This window comes from Mya arenaria, chromosome 6 (genome assembly GCF_026914265.1).
Source record: "Mya arenaria isolate MELC-2E11 chromosome 6, ASM2691426v1".
Taxonomy (NCBI): domain Eukaryota; kingdom Metazoa; phylum Mollusca; class Bivalvia; order Myida; family Myidae; genus Mya; species Mya arenaria.
Window position 1 is genome coordinate 2,975,092 of NC_069127.1, and position 16,744 is coordinate 2,991,835.

Consider the following 16,744-nt stretch of genomic DNA (forward strand, 5'->3'; position numbering starts at 1 on the left):
CCCATAGCCAAATATTTGTACATGTAACACACATTCTTGGCAATCAAACATGCAATCAATACTACCTATTACATGAGTAGTGTTGAATTATCATTTTTTTCTCTTTTCACATCGCCTATAAACCTTATTCGTAAATTACATAGACAATATTGTTTTGTTTCAGTGTAAGATCGCATATATTTCACCGTGTATGGACCATGAAATATACTTTTTATTTACTTTTGGTGTTCACGAGGTGAACTTTATTGAAATCTTACGCTAAAACAAATATTGTTTCTCTTTATCATATGTCTGTGAAGGATTAAAAAGACAGTCAATTGTAGTTTTTTTTCGGAAATCCGCTTCGAATTGTTAATGAAGGTAACGACCTTTTAGAAATAACGGCTCGTTGAAATTGTGTCCCAGCCCTGTGCGCGCTGAATACGGGCTTAATTCCGGGTATTCCCACTTGGAATATACATATTTGTACACGTAAAATACCATGCTAAACAACAAAACCTTAAATATGTTGTGTACAATGCTGTTACGTTGAGGCCTTAGGAGTGAAGTCTAACCATGACGATGAACACATTCAGAGCACATATATACATTGCATTTACTATTTTAAATACTTCATAATCGAATTGCACAATCACCTTTTCATGCAAATAGTTTGTAAAACATATACAATAGCAGAAATAAATCAGCACATACATGGTACCGGATGGAACTAGTAAATAGATCCGTCACACCGTAGAGTCCGCTATACATTTTTTTTATGAATAGTCATTTAGCACATTTTTTCAATCAATCCATTTGGCATATATGCATTCACTTGCATTTTGATCATGAAATGTCATCATTTATTCCCTGTTATACCTACATATCTCCGACATCGCTACATATATTATTTTCTAGTACAGTTACACTATAAATATTTATGTCCTAAGCACTGTTCCCGTGTCACATGTCCGGCATGTCCTCCTGTTCATCTATGGAGTCTTCCATGGCTTTAGAGAGCGGCTTTCCCTTGGTGCGCGCCTTCTCGAGCTGCTGAACGCGCCGGAGGGCATCACTGACGATGCACAGCTCGCCCTTCACCTCGCTCACGAGGTAACCGATGTTACGCGTGTTGTCAAGGACGTCCACGCTTTGTGTGTAGGGGTTGTAACGGACGGCGAACGGCCGCTTTATCGTGCTCGCGAAGTTCCTGCCGCAAACAAAAGAAAAAGGAAAGTGTAGATGAAAATGCTTCAGTACAAAAGTACAAACCATAAAGATTAAACAGGCTGCTATCTGGGCTGCTTGTCTTCACTGTTCCCGGCCTTAGCAAACATGGACATTGCACTGGTTCCAAAATAAAATGGAATGATTATCAAACGATACCCACTCGACCGCTAAATAATTTATTAAATTTCTAATTTGAGTGAACTAAATACATGTATGAGTTTCTTTGGGCTTTCTCGTAAAAGTGAACGCGACCTATATTGTCCATATTTGTCACCTTTGTCCGTGCCTCACCTCATCTGTTCTTTGGCTTCCTCGAAGCTCTCTGTGAAGAAGTAAACATCCTGGAACGTGGTGATCAGACACTCCTGCTGACACGTCGTCAGCGGTTCGAACGGCTTCTTCAGTGCCTTCCCCGTCAACGCGTGCTGTAAAATGAACGTCAAGTGAATAAAAAGTATATGTAACAATTTTTAAGAGAGATCGTCGCTATCGGCCTAACACATTGCATTGATGTTTCACTAATATAGTATAAGGAAATTAGACTAGGGCATAGGTTTAGGTAACAAAAGCACTGCAAGCGGATCACAGCGTTCGCACGCTTATTCCCAGTTATTTAAATCAACACTTTTAAACCGAATTAATAGGATCTGGAAGAGCGGAACAAGATGCGTGTTCCCTGATTTTGCTGGCATAGGAGAGAAACCCTCTCTGAGTACGTTTAAGTCCCTGTCCTGCCTTCCGATTTACGATACAGTTAACAGCAATATTTGGAGGCTTATGGCAATACTATTGAAGAGAGAGAACTGTTGGGCCATGTTACCTTAAGCTCGCTGGCGGAGGAGAGAAGGCCCGCTCCGAATACCTTCAGGTCTCCATCCTGTTTACATAGTCCGAACTCCACCGAGAAGAAATAGCACTGCAATGAGAAAGTCAGGGGTTTATGTCACATGCACAGTACAACTGGTGCCCAAGAGGATGCAACGGTGAAGCCATACAAATGCGTTATGCAAATGAACACAATGAAACATGGATGCATGTAGTTATCTTAACTGAGTATCTAAAATATATACTGGCCATTGTATCGACTTACCGTGGACAGTTTGGCGACCTCGTCGTCTGAAGCACCAAGCGAACAGAGGCCGAGTTCCTGGGAGAACTGGGCAAAGCTGGGGTCTGCCAGGAGAGGGATATGGCCGAACAGCTCGTGGCAGCAGTCACTGAGTGAGAAACAATGAGTTAGTACAGCAGGGAATGGGGCGAGGTGTGAGACATTTATATTAGCGAGTTTCTCAATGTCCAGCAAAATGTGGCTGGCCACACAACTTGTGGCAGCAGTCACTGAGTGAGAAACAATGAGTAAGTACAGCAGGGAATGGGGCGAGGTGTGAGACATTTAGATCAGCGAGTTGTCCAGCATGATTAGTTGTATATTATGAGGTTTATTTTGGCGATCTACAGAAAAATGAAGCGAGCTTAAATTCATGGGGGAAAAAGAGGGCGTTTTTCAGATCATAATCCTACATAGTTACGTTTTTGGAGAATACCAGTGTTTGTATAAACAATATATGAGGGGTCAAGTCAGTTATTTCCAACGCCAAATAGTAGGTGCACTTTTTTCAGAAAAGAAACACAACAACTTCACACGCCATAAGTTCATATATTATATATACAGATCTTGAACGCTGAGAGGGCGATCTTTGTCAGAGATGTATGCACAAAACATTCGTTTATAAATAACAAAGGCAGGTGTCAGTGTTGTCGTTTTTTATGACTACTCTATTAGCAGTATATTTTATGTCAATCGGTCATGTTATGAGTCATATACAATTTGAGCGAATCTTTTTTGATTATGTAATATTCATATATATATATATATATATATATATATATATATACTTGGTTTAAATCGATCTTATGAATATATATATATATGTATACTATTATATTTGAAGTCACGATATCAAAGGAACATATATATATTATTTTTTTTTTAACTTTTTCATTTTATTTTTGAAACATATTCAGAATATGCAAAACATTGCAAATTTCATTTCTGGTCCACAGCTTGAGGTAATTATAATCACCCAACGGTGTAACACACGACAGCACGCATTGGTTTGTTGCGTAAGATATTTGTTTCTCAACATGGCTCTAAGGCTCGATTTCCACCGAAGATCTACTCAGTCTCAAATAAAATCATAGTTTGCCCAATAAAGAATAAGGTCCATCGAAAGAAACTTGGTTTTAATCGATCTTATGAATGTCTAGTAACAACCATAGAAAGACGGTAGCCTCAACTTCAACAGTTACGTTTTTATCACTTGATTTTGCCATCTCTTTTTATAATGCGCGCCAGAACCAGACCGCGTGTTTGCACTCCAAATTTAATGTTTGGTGTTCTAGTGCGTGTTGAATTGTATCTGTGTCATCATCCCAACACGATATGGCATAAATCATCCATCACTGAGACCTACGTCGAGTGCATTGCTAATAACTTACGGTTCCGGTGTGTAGAGTGGTTCTGAACCATGCCGGATGTACTGGGTGCAGTGGAACACCCGGAACGCCAACCCCGCCAGGAAGTCACGTGACGACAGGTACCCCGCAACCGGCCGCAGCGTGAAACCCGTCCGCGCTGGAGAAAAGGAAAATGTAAAATGATACATATTCGTATTACAGGATACGAGCAAGTCAAATATGGCTATGACAATGATAATCACGGAGTAGTATGTGGAGGGAATTGGGTGGGTATGATACTTCTGTTTCACTGGCGGATGATAGGATCCCGCACCAAATACCACAAAAGATGATCGGTAACAAAAACAGCGTGCTAGTGTCGCTCATGTGGCATCAAGTTTTTAATGTTTGAAGTTGATATGAAACTGATTTGTGTTGTCATACCTTGGACTAGTTAGAATAATTTGTAAGTATACAAGTTTTTATAGGAATATGAATCCCTATAGCCTATACGCATTAATAGAATATGTCTTAGTGTTTAATTCTTGGTCATACAAATTACGGGAAGACATATCTCAGCCAATTTAAAGCAAACCTTGCACATATGAGGATGATAATTGAGATGACATTCCTGTCGCTCCCTGACTAGTTAACACATTAACAGTTTCCAGCGATCTGTCCCATTTCCCACATATACTTGACATTCCTACGATGTCATATTCGTTACCACTTCCCACAGATCATTGCCGGTCCCAAAATGTCATATTTGTTATGAAATAATCATACCCATCGATTTATTACCTCTCATTACCCATATCTGTACAAAATAGGAAAGATTGTCTGACTTTCTAATTAACAAGATCTGGCAACATTTGCCGAGATTTAAACATTATTTGCTATGCAAGATGGTTGGCACGATTCATTTCTTGTGTAAATACTCTTTCATAATGACATTTAAATATTGGTTTTGTGTTATCAAACAGGATACAATGACGGTAAACAATCGCCCCCATCGTCCTTGTCGTAATCCACCTGCTTATAAGGATTCAAAATTGATTGAAAGGATGCTATAGGCACCAACGTTTCTACTGGCGACCTCAAACGCTCTTTCATAAAAACATGTGTTTAAAGGGACCATGCCTTCTTAAAAGGAATACAAAACATGGTTATTGGACTTGTTTAAAAGACAAGGATGTCTTTAATTACCCATATGATATATACAATGATATTAAGTAATCAAAATTCTGGCTGACCTCTAACCCGAATATTGCCTGTACATTGTTAAGTTCTGTTGTTGTTGTTGTTGTTGTTTTTTTTGGGGGGGGTGTATTTTTTTTATTTTTTTTATTTTTTTTTTTTTTTTAATTTTTTTTTTTTGGGGGGGGGGGGGGGAATTACTGTTAAAACTACAATACCTTTTAAGAATTCTGAAACATCTTGTAGCTGTGGTATATTGTCTTCTCTGGAAATAAATTGATACAATTTATTTTTCGAGTATACGTGTATATGCTATTTCTTTGGTACAAAAATCACGTGAAATAATTTGTTTTAACATTTATAAATAAAGGAGTTACATTCGGGCGATTCGTTTCCTCCTGTATTCGCACTGAAGTAACAGGGTCTTGTTCCGCGTACATTACCTGTATCCGCACTGTTGTAACAGGGGCCAGTTCCGCATATATTCTCGGCAGGCGTAGGTCGGATATAGTTTCGTAAGCTCACGGAACACAACGCCCCTGTAAAGGAGGAGGAGGAACAGATTTAGATACCTGACCTAACCTGAATGGTCATGCGTTATTTCCTGTCAAAAATTAGTAATTCCAGCATTTCCACATTTATTCAATGTTTTTCTCCTGTATAAAGGCGTGTTTGCTACTTGTAAAGTGAAAAAGGGTGTGCTTGTCTGGCAAACTGATTTTGCGCGTGTTTTTTTGTATCTTAAGACCGTAAACTCCAAAGAACTACTTCTATTAATGTCGTTTTAACCCATTTTTTGTCTCAATGCGCTCTATGTTTAGCAGAATGACGACGATATCATAAAAATAGATTAGTTGTATTGCGGTACGAGTTCTTGTTTGTTCGGCTATTTCCGGCGTTTTATTTTTAGCAGGATATAACTATTTTTAGATCGTTATATTTATCAGATTAATGGGTCAAAATAATGGAGGCTCTGGTAGGAAGGTAACATACTGATATTCACTCTGAGTTTAGCCCAAGGTGTTCTAGAAATTATTACCGACCGCAAGTGTCCTATCGCCTGCAGGGTTTGTTATTATAACCTGGTGTGACCCTGAAGCACGCTTATTTGTAATGGTGAGTTTTTTTAAATTACTTTTATGAGATAAGACACAAAAATGATTGTCTGAAAGTAAACATAGTTGTATCTCAGGTTTCGCGTTGCTAATGCTTCAAATACTATGATATGCCTGCTATACAATTACAAAATTCTATGATTTTAGGCGTATACTTTTCTAATACTAGTAAGATGTTTTCATTTTTTGCGTAATAGCTTCGTTCCGATGTTATCTTGCCATTGTTTTGGACATAAGGCTTTCAAATTATTCTAATACATATGCACTGATATGTCAGTGAGTCATGCATACATTTGATGAAGCAAAGTAGTTCGGATTTAACCTGTAAAACATCTTAAGTGTGAGAAACCTTCATAACAGCACTAGTATTATTTCTACACAGATATTTACGTAACACATAAATAACATTTTTTATAAATAAAACAATCACAAAAAAATCACAATCATATCCCCATTCTTAGAACAGACAAAAATAGTTTCTATATACATTAACTGACCACATGTTGTCCTCACCGCGGGAAAACGACCCATCTGATAAGCTCTGCATTTTGATAGGAATTATTTATAAAGTAGCTCGTAAAAATAAAATCATTTTCCTTCAACACTTAAAAGGTGTATGTTCATAAAACTTGCCTTACTTATGATATCTAATCAAAGCACCGAAAAACCTTAAGAAACGATTGAAAGGGGCATGCATTGCAACTTTAAATACATGGGGATAGGCCGACTGAAGTGATACGCTGTGCATTCTGAATGGAATTATTGCTGAAGTTGTTTGTAAAACAAATGATTTTCCTTAAACAAAACGTGTATGCTCATAAAAGGAAATGATATATATGACATGTACATAAACAAAATGACACAAGACGCCATGAAATATATATTTTCACTTTTATATATGTGCCCTCCACCCATTCCCAAAGTTCAAATATAATTTGCAACTCTCACATATTTGCCCGCAGATAGTCTTTCAGCGCTTCGCGCTTTGATTTATACTAGACGGAATAAGTGCAAATACAGCATAGGCGATTTATAAAAATGTATATGCTATTTATATATAATCTATATTTGAAAATAGAAATGCTCGAACCATGTTCTTTTTTCTTCATTTGTGTACTCTATTCTTGGTATTGGTTGGCCACTGAAATGGAAAAAAGACAACAGATAACAGTGGAGAAAATAGGAAATGAATGAAATGTTCACTTACATTCATATCAAGGTTAGTAATGGATTACTTACCATCTATAATTGAGAGCTACTTCGGTGAAGAATGCTCGTCTCTGTCTGTACACCTTGTCTGTGAAGCCCTGGGAAGCATGTATCATCATTGAAAAGGAAAGGAAATTGTTTGAAGTTCAAAAAATAAAATTACGTTTTTCCTATGATTGGTAACTATATGTTCATGTCAAATGCACCAAGGAGCCTAATTGGTTGTTGATTAAATGTAGATGGGTTTTTTTCCATTCACCCATTTCCAAATGTAAGGATTTTTTTTCGATATTCTGCTCATTTTTCCTACAGCATTTTAATTCTCTGTATTTCGATTTGTTATCAATATGACTACAACAAAACATATCAATTGAACTATCATTAAGGGCAGTAGTGTATAAGAGTATCAAGAGAGTACATACGGGATGGTCGGCGTCCAGCTCCGTGCCATACATGAGCACGCGGTTCGCCGAACGGTCAAGGTCATACACCGTCTTTGGAAACCATGGCGACAACGTCAGCGTCTCTGCAATACCCATTTACAAGTTTGGTAGTGTATAGATAACAGTTAAAGGTTTCCCATATTCAATTTTCTCGAGATATTGTTTGACGTCGTTACTGGTGTTGTGTTTTCATATAAAACTGGATTGAAAAAAAAAATCTATATATTTACAGTGGCTTTCATTTCCCTGGTAAAAATTTCCAACTCAAATTATATCGAATTAAATGGTCAACTTCGCCCATTACCTTTGGGGCTCATGCCGAATGCCGGAGACTGGGGCACGGGAAAGTCATTTAGGGTGATGGAGGCCACCTGTTTCTTAAGGCGGCGGATGAGCTCCTGTAGGCGGATGTGGTCTGTCTCCAGGTCCACGTAGATATCGAACATATCCGCTGCCCGCTCCGACCGCCGCGACTCAATGTGAACCACGTTTATGTGGTTCTCCTGGTGCAAATACAAATATATAAGGTATACAATGTGGTTCTCATGGTGCAAATACAAATATATAAGGTATACAATGTGGTTCTCCTGGTGCAAATACAAATATATAAGGTATACAATGTGGTTCTCCTGGTGCGAACACATATATTTATGCTTCTTATAGGTCAACGCACTTGAACGGCCTTGTTGACAGATTTCATGTTGACAACTTTTTTTAATTGCATAGAAGAAGGTGTAAGACAAATATTGTCGTTTATACATGCTACCACATTTAAAGGCATGATTGTTTTTGTATCAGCGAATACACAACCTGTATCTCGCAGTTAAAGCTCATAAACTTGGGATTCATCGCAAAAGTAATCTCAGATTGACATACATGTATATATGCTAGAATTCAATTTTGGCGATTTACAGAGAATACACTATATTTCTATTCGCGTACGCCAAGGACAAAATAATTCACCGGTATTGTTTGCATTATTCCTAGAATACATAGAACTGATGAACGTTGACTGTGGGATTAGCCTGTACGATTTATGTATTATGATATTGCTTTTTGCAGACGATATGGTAATAATTGGAAAATCAGCAGACGATTTACAAAGTCGTTTTAACCATCTTTACGATTATTGCCAAACTTGGAACTAAGATGTAAATGAAGCCAAAACCAAGGTGATAGTATTTCGTAAAAGATGCCCTGTTAGGCTAAAGAAACATGGGTCTAAAGTGGCGTACCACTTGAAGTAGTTTAACAACTTTAACCATCTAGGAATTGTAGGTATAATTGTGGGAATATGTATGGCTGTAAAAGCTATGAATGTATTAACAAAACACATCAACAAATATGACGTACTTCCAAAAATTGCGCCTCAAACTTATTTGACCCATTTGTAGGTTCGATCCTCAATTATGCGAGTTCAGTTTGGGGGTTTTAATAATTAAAATGCATAGAAAGGATCCACCTCAAATTTTGTAAATCGCTTCGGGAGTTAAGCAGAGTTTATGTACAGCGGCTGTTTACGGAGAAACACTGAAGGAGAATGGAACTTTAGACGTCTTATCTAATCCGGTGAATTATTATGTCAAAATCTTTGCTCCAGTTTTTAAAAAACGTTTAATTTATATTTTGTTTATAAAAGTGGCGCTGATATTACCAACAGTGCGAAACATAATATTATATACTTGCATTGATTTACATAGTACGTTGTATGGCTGAATATCTAAATATTTTATATAACAAATACAATAGAAAACACCTTACTCATGTCTGTTGGTCAGATTCCTTAAATATCACACCACGTGATATAATGAAAAGGGTCTAAGAGAAGTCATCTAAAATTTATGATTTCCAGTTTAACCACTGACCTCGAAGACCTTGAGAGCGTTGACAAGGCAACCGATTGTGTTCCTCAGAGAGAAGATCATGGAAGTGGTCATACCCAGGCCCGTGGGACTAGAAACGCCCAGGTTACGCACTGTTTCCTAAAACAAACATACACAAATAAAAATAATGTATTGTATGTAGTGTATAGCTATAAACACATACGATTTATTGTTCCTTAGAGATTTCACGTTTTCATACCCATCCCCTAGGGACTCCAAATAGCCTCTGGGCTTTCTTCTTCGAAATACATACACTTATAGGAAGTACGCCGAGTGTGAGATTAAAAAGGGCCGCACAAAGATATGTATGGTGCACAGGACCGTGAAACTGGAATGACCATTCCAAGACCAGAGAGACTGATTTTATTAAACCGTGAAATTCTAATTCACACGCGTAAAATTCTTGACTTTAAACTGACTGGCGTGTTCTTGTCTCATCAGGTTTGAACCCGGCAATATTTTAAAGTGCATTTTTCAAGCTTACATAATCATAGGCGGTTTGTACGACAATACCCAAACTTAACCGACACATTAGACACACATTAAAATATGAGACGTTGATGAGCAACAAGTGACTACGAGAAAACGGTGTTCCACACCTTCAATAGCAACCTGTTGTCCACCGAAATATCAAAAACCAAGTATTGCCAGCTTATCATCAAATATCTAGACGTGTCTACCACGTTCATTTTTGACTTCATGTTTCTTGTGGTTATATTCTATAATACAACTGGCAGTATTACTTCAACACCGCCATGAATGAGGTCGAATGTACGGAGTGTCTAAGGCAGATGTTTCCGTGTCCTCACTTCCTGACCGGATGTGGCACCTCATTGAACCCTAGCATTTGAAAGAATCACCCACAACCCAACTCATGAATAAATTTTCTACATAAAAATAGGCAATCTTATATCAAATCTCTGGAGCAAATATCAAATACTTAATGTCTACAAGCCAATAAAGTTCGATCGGGTTTCTGTCATTCTGTTTCCCCATCAACTGGCAAACAAATTCATTTTGGACCGTACTGTCGCGTATGAATTTGCATGTAAATAGTTCCAGGGGCTCAAATGTGATTAAGAGATTTGTTGCAATTCCCTCCAATCCAAAAATAGCTCGTCATGATATTTGGATTTGGAAATGTGGATGGTATTTCGTGGTGTACGTGCGCTGGAACAGGAAAGCGTTTTCATTTATTATCTCTGATTATGTATGTCTACATTCATTGAACCGCCATAGAATTTTAAGAGATTTTATATCACAACGTTATATTATTACTTTAATTGAATTATATGAGTTTGTATATAATAGTTTTTGTATATTCTAAACTAGTATTGCTGGCATTCGGTGTCCTATTTCTATTTTTCACTTTTTTAAAGCCAATAACTTCTCTTATTTGCCCGTGACACGTGGGGAATTTGGTCGGGCATGCCAAATCAACGCATTCAAAATGAAAAAGGTAACACACATATCATTTCATGTACGCAATTGTTTTCATTGAACTATTTAATTACTGTTATTATACGTATAACAAACGAAACCAGTTGCCATATCTAAAATATAAGGTGCCTACTTTGTTTCAAAACATACAGTTCTTACACTCAAGCCATGTTATAACATGTCGTATCAATTGGCAATTGCTTGATTTCGAAAAAAAAACGCACGCGAGGATGTGAATTTATTTCATTGTATATCAATCTATATTACCAAAATTACAAGTAGAACAAAAAAACAACAGTTAAACTGTGCGTTTTTATAAGATATCCATTTGCAGCAGTTAAAGGTGTCAGCATCAGGCAGTGTCAGTCACGTTTGGAGGAAATTTGCCAGCGTCAGGCAGTGTCAGTCAGGGTGGAAGAACATTTGCCAGCATCAGACAGTGTCAGTCAGGGTGGGAGAATATTTGCCAGCATCAGATAGTGTCAGTCAGGGTGGGAGAACATTTGCCAGCATCAGACAGTGTCAGTCAGGGTGGGGGAACATTTGCCAGCATCATGCAGTGTCTGTCAGGATGGGAGGAAATTTGCCAGCGTCACGCAGTGTCTGTCAGGGTGGGAGGAAATTTGCCAGCTTCAGGCAGTGTCTGTCAGGGTGGGAGGAAATTTGCCAGCGTCAGGCAGTGTCTGTCAGGAGGTAGGAAATTTGCCAGCGTCAAGCAGTGTCTGTCAGGGTGGAAGGAAATTTGCCAGCGTCAGACAGTGTCAGTCAGGGTGGGGGAACATTTGCCAGCATCATGCAGTGTCAGTCAGGATGGGAGGAAATTTGCCAGCGTCAGACAGTGTCTGTCAGGGTGGGATGAAATTTGCCAGCGTCAGACAGTGTTTGTCAGGGTTGGAGGAAATTTGCCAGCGTCAGGCACTGTCAGTCAGGATGGGAGGAAATTTGCCAGCGTCAGACAGTGTCAGTCACGGTGAGAGAATATTTGCCAGCGTCTGGCAGTGTCAGTCAGGATGGGAGGAAATTTGCCAGCGTCAGACAGTGTCTGTCAGGATGGGAGGAAATTTGCCAGCGTCACGCAGTGTCTGTCAGGGTGGGAGGAAATTTGCCAACGTCAGACAGTGTCTGTCAGGGTGGGAGGAAATTTGCCAGCGTCAGACAGTGTCTGTCAGGAGGGAGGAAATTTGCCAGCGTCAGACAGTGTCTGTCAGGGTGAGAGGAAATTTGCCAGCGTCAGGCAGTGTCAGTCACGGTGGGGGAACATCTGCCAGCATCAGACAGTGTCAGACATGGTGGGGGAACATTTGCCAGCATCAGACAGTGTCAGTGACGGTGGGGGAACATTTGCCAGCATCAGACAGTGTCAGTCAGGATGGGAGATCAGTCAGGGTGGAAGAACATTTGCCCGCATCAGGCAGTGTCAGTCAGGGTGGGAGAACATTTGCCAGCATCAGACAGTGTCAGTCAGGATGGGAGAACATTTGCCAGCATCAGACAGTGTCAGTCAGGATGGGAGACCAGTCAGGGTGGAAGAACATTTGCCAGCATCATGCAGTGTCAGTCAGGGTGGGAGAACATTTGTCAGCATCATGCAGTGTCAGTCAGGGTGGAAAAACATTTGCCAGCATCATGCAGTGTCAGTCAGGGTGGGAGATCATTTGTCAGCATCATGCATTGTCAGTCAGGGTGGAAGAACATTTGCCAGCAACATGCAGTGTTAGTCAGGGTGGGAGAACATTTGTCAGCATCATGCAGTGTCAGTCAGGGCGGGGGAACATTTGTCAGCGTCAGGCAGTGTCAGTCAGGGTGGGAGAACATTTGTCAGCGTCAGGCAGTGTCAGGTAGGATGGGAGAACATTTGACAGCATCAGGAAGTGTCAGTCAGGATGGAAGAACATTTGACAGCATCAGGAAGTGTCAGTCAGGATATGAGACCATTTTGTAATACAATTATATACAAACGTTTTGTTTCACAGTTAATTGCATGTATTGGTACCTGGTTGAAGACATGGGTTTTTACAATACCACTGGCTGATAAACATATACACTCATACGCACAGGGTACAGAAGGTAGAAAATTCAGCTCTCTAAAAGCTTATCAAATATTGCTCTCCCTGAGCCAATTTCTGACCACTGTGCGCAAGAGTGTATAGTTAAAATACAAAACGTCCTGTGTGTGTCCTAGTAATGGTCTTTAAACAACGGATGCGACATTTCTTTTGTAATGTACACTGTATTTTGTATGATAACATTGTCATGGTACCCTATCTTAACGTGTTCTAATCTCGCCATTGCGAGGATCTCGCTCGGCATACAATGTAGAACTCGCAATAAACGTGGACTACCAACCCTGACTAACAGTCGCTCACAATAGCTAACGTGAGTAATTTGGTTCCCTGCTTGGAGTGTGTGCACTGCGATATAACAGGGATACAAAACAAAATGATTTTGCTAACATTTGCGACTCTTAGCCCTAACAGAATGAAGGGCAAGTAACGAAACATGACAAATACCAGATACATAAAATAAAATTTCGACACAAACCTAAAAATAATACAGATAATAATAATAATAATAATAATAATAATAATAATAATAATAATAATAATAATAATAACTTATTTGTCATTTCTTTTATCTTTGCTTTAAATATCTGGGTTTCTAAAAAGAGCATAAATATCACTGTATTTTACATTCAATAATAATAATAATGATTGTTATTTTATGATTGCTTTTACCATGATATTTTTTATAAAAACTAAAGAGACAAGACCACTAGGGCCATTGTTCAGTTTCGCTGAGATCATGAAGCTCTGCCCTGCCCGCGCCCATTGGCTGCACATTAACACGTAATGTCGTCACGGCAGGATCAAGCCAGCATAGTACATTTTGTCTTTTCCACATAAATTCAGATCCCATGTATGGAAACAAGTCGCTACCAGAATATACCAGAACTAGAAGAGGTGTGCCCCCTCTGCACAGCTGTTGTTTGTTTGTACTCTTATTTTCTGGATTCGAAGAGGACTTTAGCCTAAACATTCTTTTATATATATTTATATATATATATTCTCAACACTTGAAAATACTTGAACTTTGATAAAGGACTTCTTTTAAAATGAAAACTAATTAAAACTTACCCTTCAACCCTGCCTATGTTGTTAGCAATGTTTTACAAGTATGTGTGTTTTAATATTTAATTTATCTTTAACATTATTATTTTCTTCTTTCTGTCAACTTAACATGTATGTTTCATATGTGTTTAATAATATATGTGTTGTATAGCGGGCATCTGAGGCTTCTATTAATGCTATGCATTGTGATTCAGTTTCGCAGCCTCCTTTGCGGCCAATACTATTAAAAAGGCTTTTATGTAACATCGTCCGGCAATTAATAATTTTAATATTAGCCTCACTATTTCGTGATTTTCCTAAAAATTCCTGTGAATATAACTTCAAACTGAACAAAGTTAAAGAGATGAAATAAAACTGTTTTTCATGTGTACCGTTTATACAGACTCTGGATTATTTATGTTACGACTACGGTCCTAAATTGAACGGACACCCGAGCTATCATCGGAAGTGACGGCATTTACATTCGTAACATGAATGCACAAACATGCGCAATACATTGGAGATTAATAACAAAAGTCGATAATGATAAATATATTAAAACGAAACATTGTATTCCCTTAAGGATAAGTTTACATTTTACACCAGTCTCTATACCTCAAGATTTCGGATGTCTTCGTCGTCCTCGATGATAATACTGTTACATCGTCTCTTCAGTTTAAACTTCTCGCCCTTGCCAAAGTCCCTCTTTTCCTCGCTCGTTTCCCTTCGTATAATCCTGGCGGTGTTGCGCATATAGGCGGCCCCTCGACTCGACTGGGGCTCCAGGCCCCCTATTCCCCGTACGCTTGCAATAACCGGGTTTGATGGCGGCTCCACTGTCCGTGAGTTTCGGTCTGGAGGCTGCGTCTTGGGATGTCCGTTCATCATTTTCGAAGAGTGAAATAGTTTGTCCATCGACTTGTCATGTAAGTAAGTGGCTTCTTTAAAAGCCACTTTATACGGTTCGATACAGTTACCCGTGGCTAATCCTCGGTCCTAAGTACTAGAAAAAGAATTCAATGGTTTTCTAGAAAATGTCTTAAGCTAGCACAAACTATTTTCGGAGTATAGCGTATTTCTTCTATGAATATATTAACGAATTTTGCAACAGACTAAATTCGATATTGACTTACAATAAGGTTTGTTTTTCTTAAGAGAATTCCTTTAGTAATGATGTTTTAGCAGTTAGTATCGGTCGTTGATTCTGACTTGCTGAGAAAATACAGCGTATTTATTGGTTCATATTCACGTGATGCGCAAAATCGATGCGCAGGAATGGCAATGATAATGGGATGCAACTCATTAAAAAGGCACGCGTTGTCAACAAGATTGCAATAAAAGACAGTGTACGTAAAAAGTGACGACAGTCACAGTATCATAACAATGAAATAATGGATACACAATGCTGATGTGTGAGAAAAATGGAAATAATAACACTATTAATTGCCGGGTTTAGCGGGTATCACACTGGAGCCACACATTTTTTCACTATAACAATTTAGCTGACACATCGCCATTTTGATGTACAAGTGTTTTCATTTTTATATAATGGTTTTCTGTTACTATATGCCCGAAAAGTATATGAAAATCAGTTGTTGTTGTTTTCAGAAAACGCCCACAATTGTCTGCAAATGTAATCTTATTTCGGAATTGACATTCTGTGTCCCCGTCCTGTGTGCGCTGAAGCTGCGGTGTAGATCTATGTCCAGATAATACACTATACCACAAACAAATCATATGTATATTAAATGCGCAATTATACTACGCAAATATCATAATTATATTGCTGAAAATAACTAACAACTTCACAAAAATCTTGAATGCGTATATAAAACTGCGTTTATCATTCTTAATGTTTTCGGTTAGAAATGTTACACAGCGTAAGTAATATATTTGTTAATTATATTTTACATACAGGTACATTTTATCATTGTCTGTCGGTAACATAAGGAATGCCAGCATGACCAAATAACTAAACCTACTTATTTGGGGTGGGATAAATATATATACAAGAGTCACAGGAAACCATATTCGCTCTAATCCGTTATGATTTCCTTTGCGAAAATTTAAATAAAAAAATACATTATCTATATTTCAATTTATCAATTTATGGAAAAAGTTTCATTTATGCATCGGAATCGGATAAAGGGCCGTTTTGTACGATATAATTTAGTGACCCAATATGGATTAATATGGGGTCAGCGCGTGACTAGTCCTGGACCAATAGCGAAACGTCATTCTTGTTTGAGGCGTGATATACAAACAGATAACTTCTTTTGTGTTATATGACATTTAATTTGCACGTTTCGATATTTTAACATTTTCTGTTATCTTGAATAATTGTTGTTGTTTTTTTATTCATAAGGACTTAAATATTAATTTCGTATAAAGTTCATGATTCAGAACAGAATAGAAGTCTATTTCGACCTATGCAACAAAGCATCTCGTCAAACAAATGCATACAAGTAAACGCAGTATTCATGCATGTGATCATCGTTACAAGAAGTAGCCAATATCAATACCAATTCAAGAATAGCTTAAGAAATGTGGGGAATATCAAAGTGCAGCAATATTTTGAATAATGATATAATGAACATGTATTATGCAGCTAGTTATAATTAGATATGTTATGGACATGCGGGTTGTTAATGGTTTCAACAGTGATTATACGATCAAAACTTAAA

General features: G+C 38.2%; 1 protein-coding gene across 3 annotated transcripts in view; it reads right to left on the minus strand.

Moving 5' to 3' along the window:
* LOC128236528 (tryptophan 5-hydroxylase 1-like) overlaps positions 1 to 16,744 on the minus strand; it is a 25,039-nt gene continuing 8,295 nt past the window's right edge. For 2 of the 3 annotated variants that reach the window (XM_052951436.1, XM_052951435.1), the window contains exons 2-14: positions 14,676 to 15,063; positions 9,496 to 9,612; positions 7,935 to 8,133; positions 7,610 to 7,713; positions 7,218 to 7,285; positions 7,069 to 7,119; positions 5,307 to 5,402; positions 5,082 to 5,128; positions 3,709 to 3,844; positions 2,300 to 2,426; positions 2,030 to 2,125; positions 1,501 to 1,634; positions 1 to 1,189 (exon numbers count right to left, since the gene is read on the minus strand). In XM_052951436.1, coding sequence (XP_052807396.1) covers positions 943 to 1,189; positions 1,501 to 1,634; positions 2,030 to 2,125; positions 2,300 to 2,426; positions 3,709 to 3,844; positions 5,082 to 5,128; positions 5,307 to 5,402; positions 7,069 to 7,119; positions 7,218 to 7,285; positions 7,610 to 7,713; positions 7,935 to 8,133; positions 9,496 to 9,612; positions 14,676 to 14,975 — 1,722 coding nt within the window. In that variant the 5' untranslated portion in view covers positions 14,976 to 15,063 and the 3' untranslated portion in view covers positions 1 to 942. The remainder of the gene's footprint in view (positions 1,190 to 1,500; positions 1,635 to 2,029; positions 2,126 to 2,299; positions 2,427 to 3,708; positions 3,845 to 5,081; positions 5,129 to 5,306; positions 5,403 to 7,068; positions 7,120 to 7,217; positions 7,286 to 7,609; positions 7,714 to 7,934; positions 8,134 to 9,495; positions 9,613 to 14,675; positions 15,064 to 16,744) is intronic. The other variant, XM_052951437.1, reaches the window with a different exon arrangement.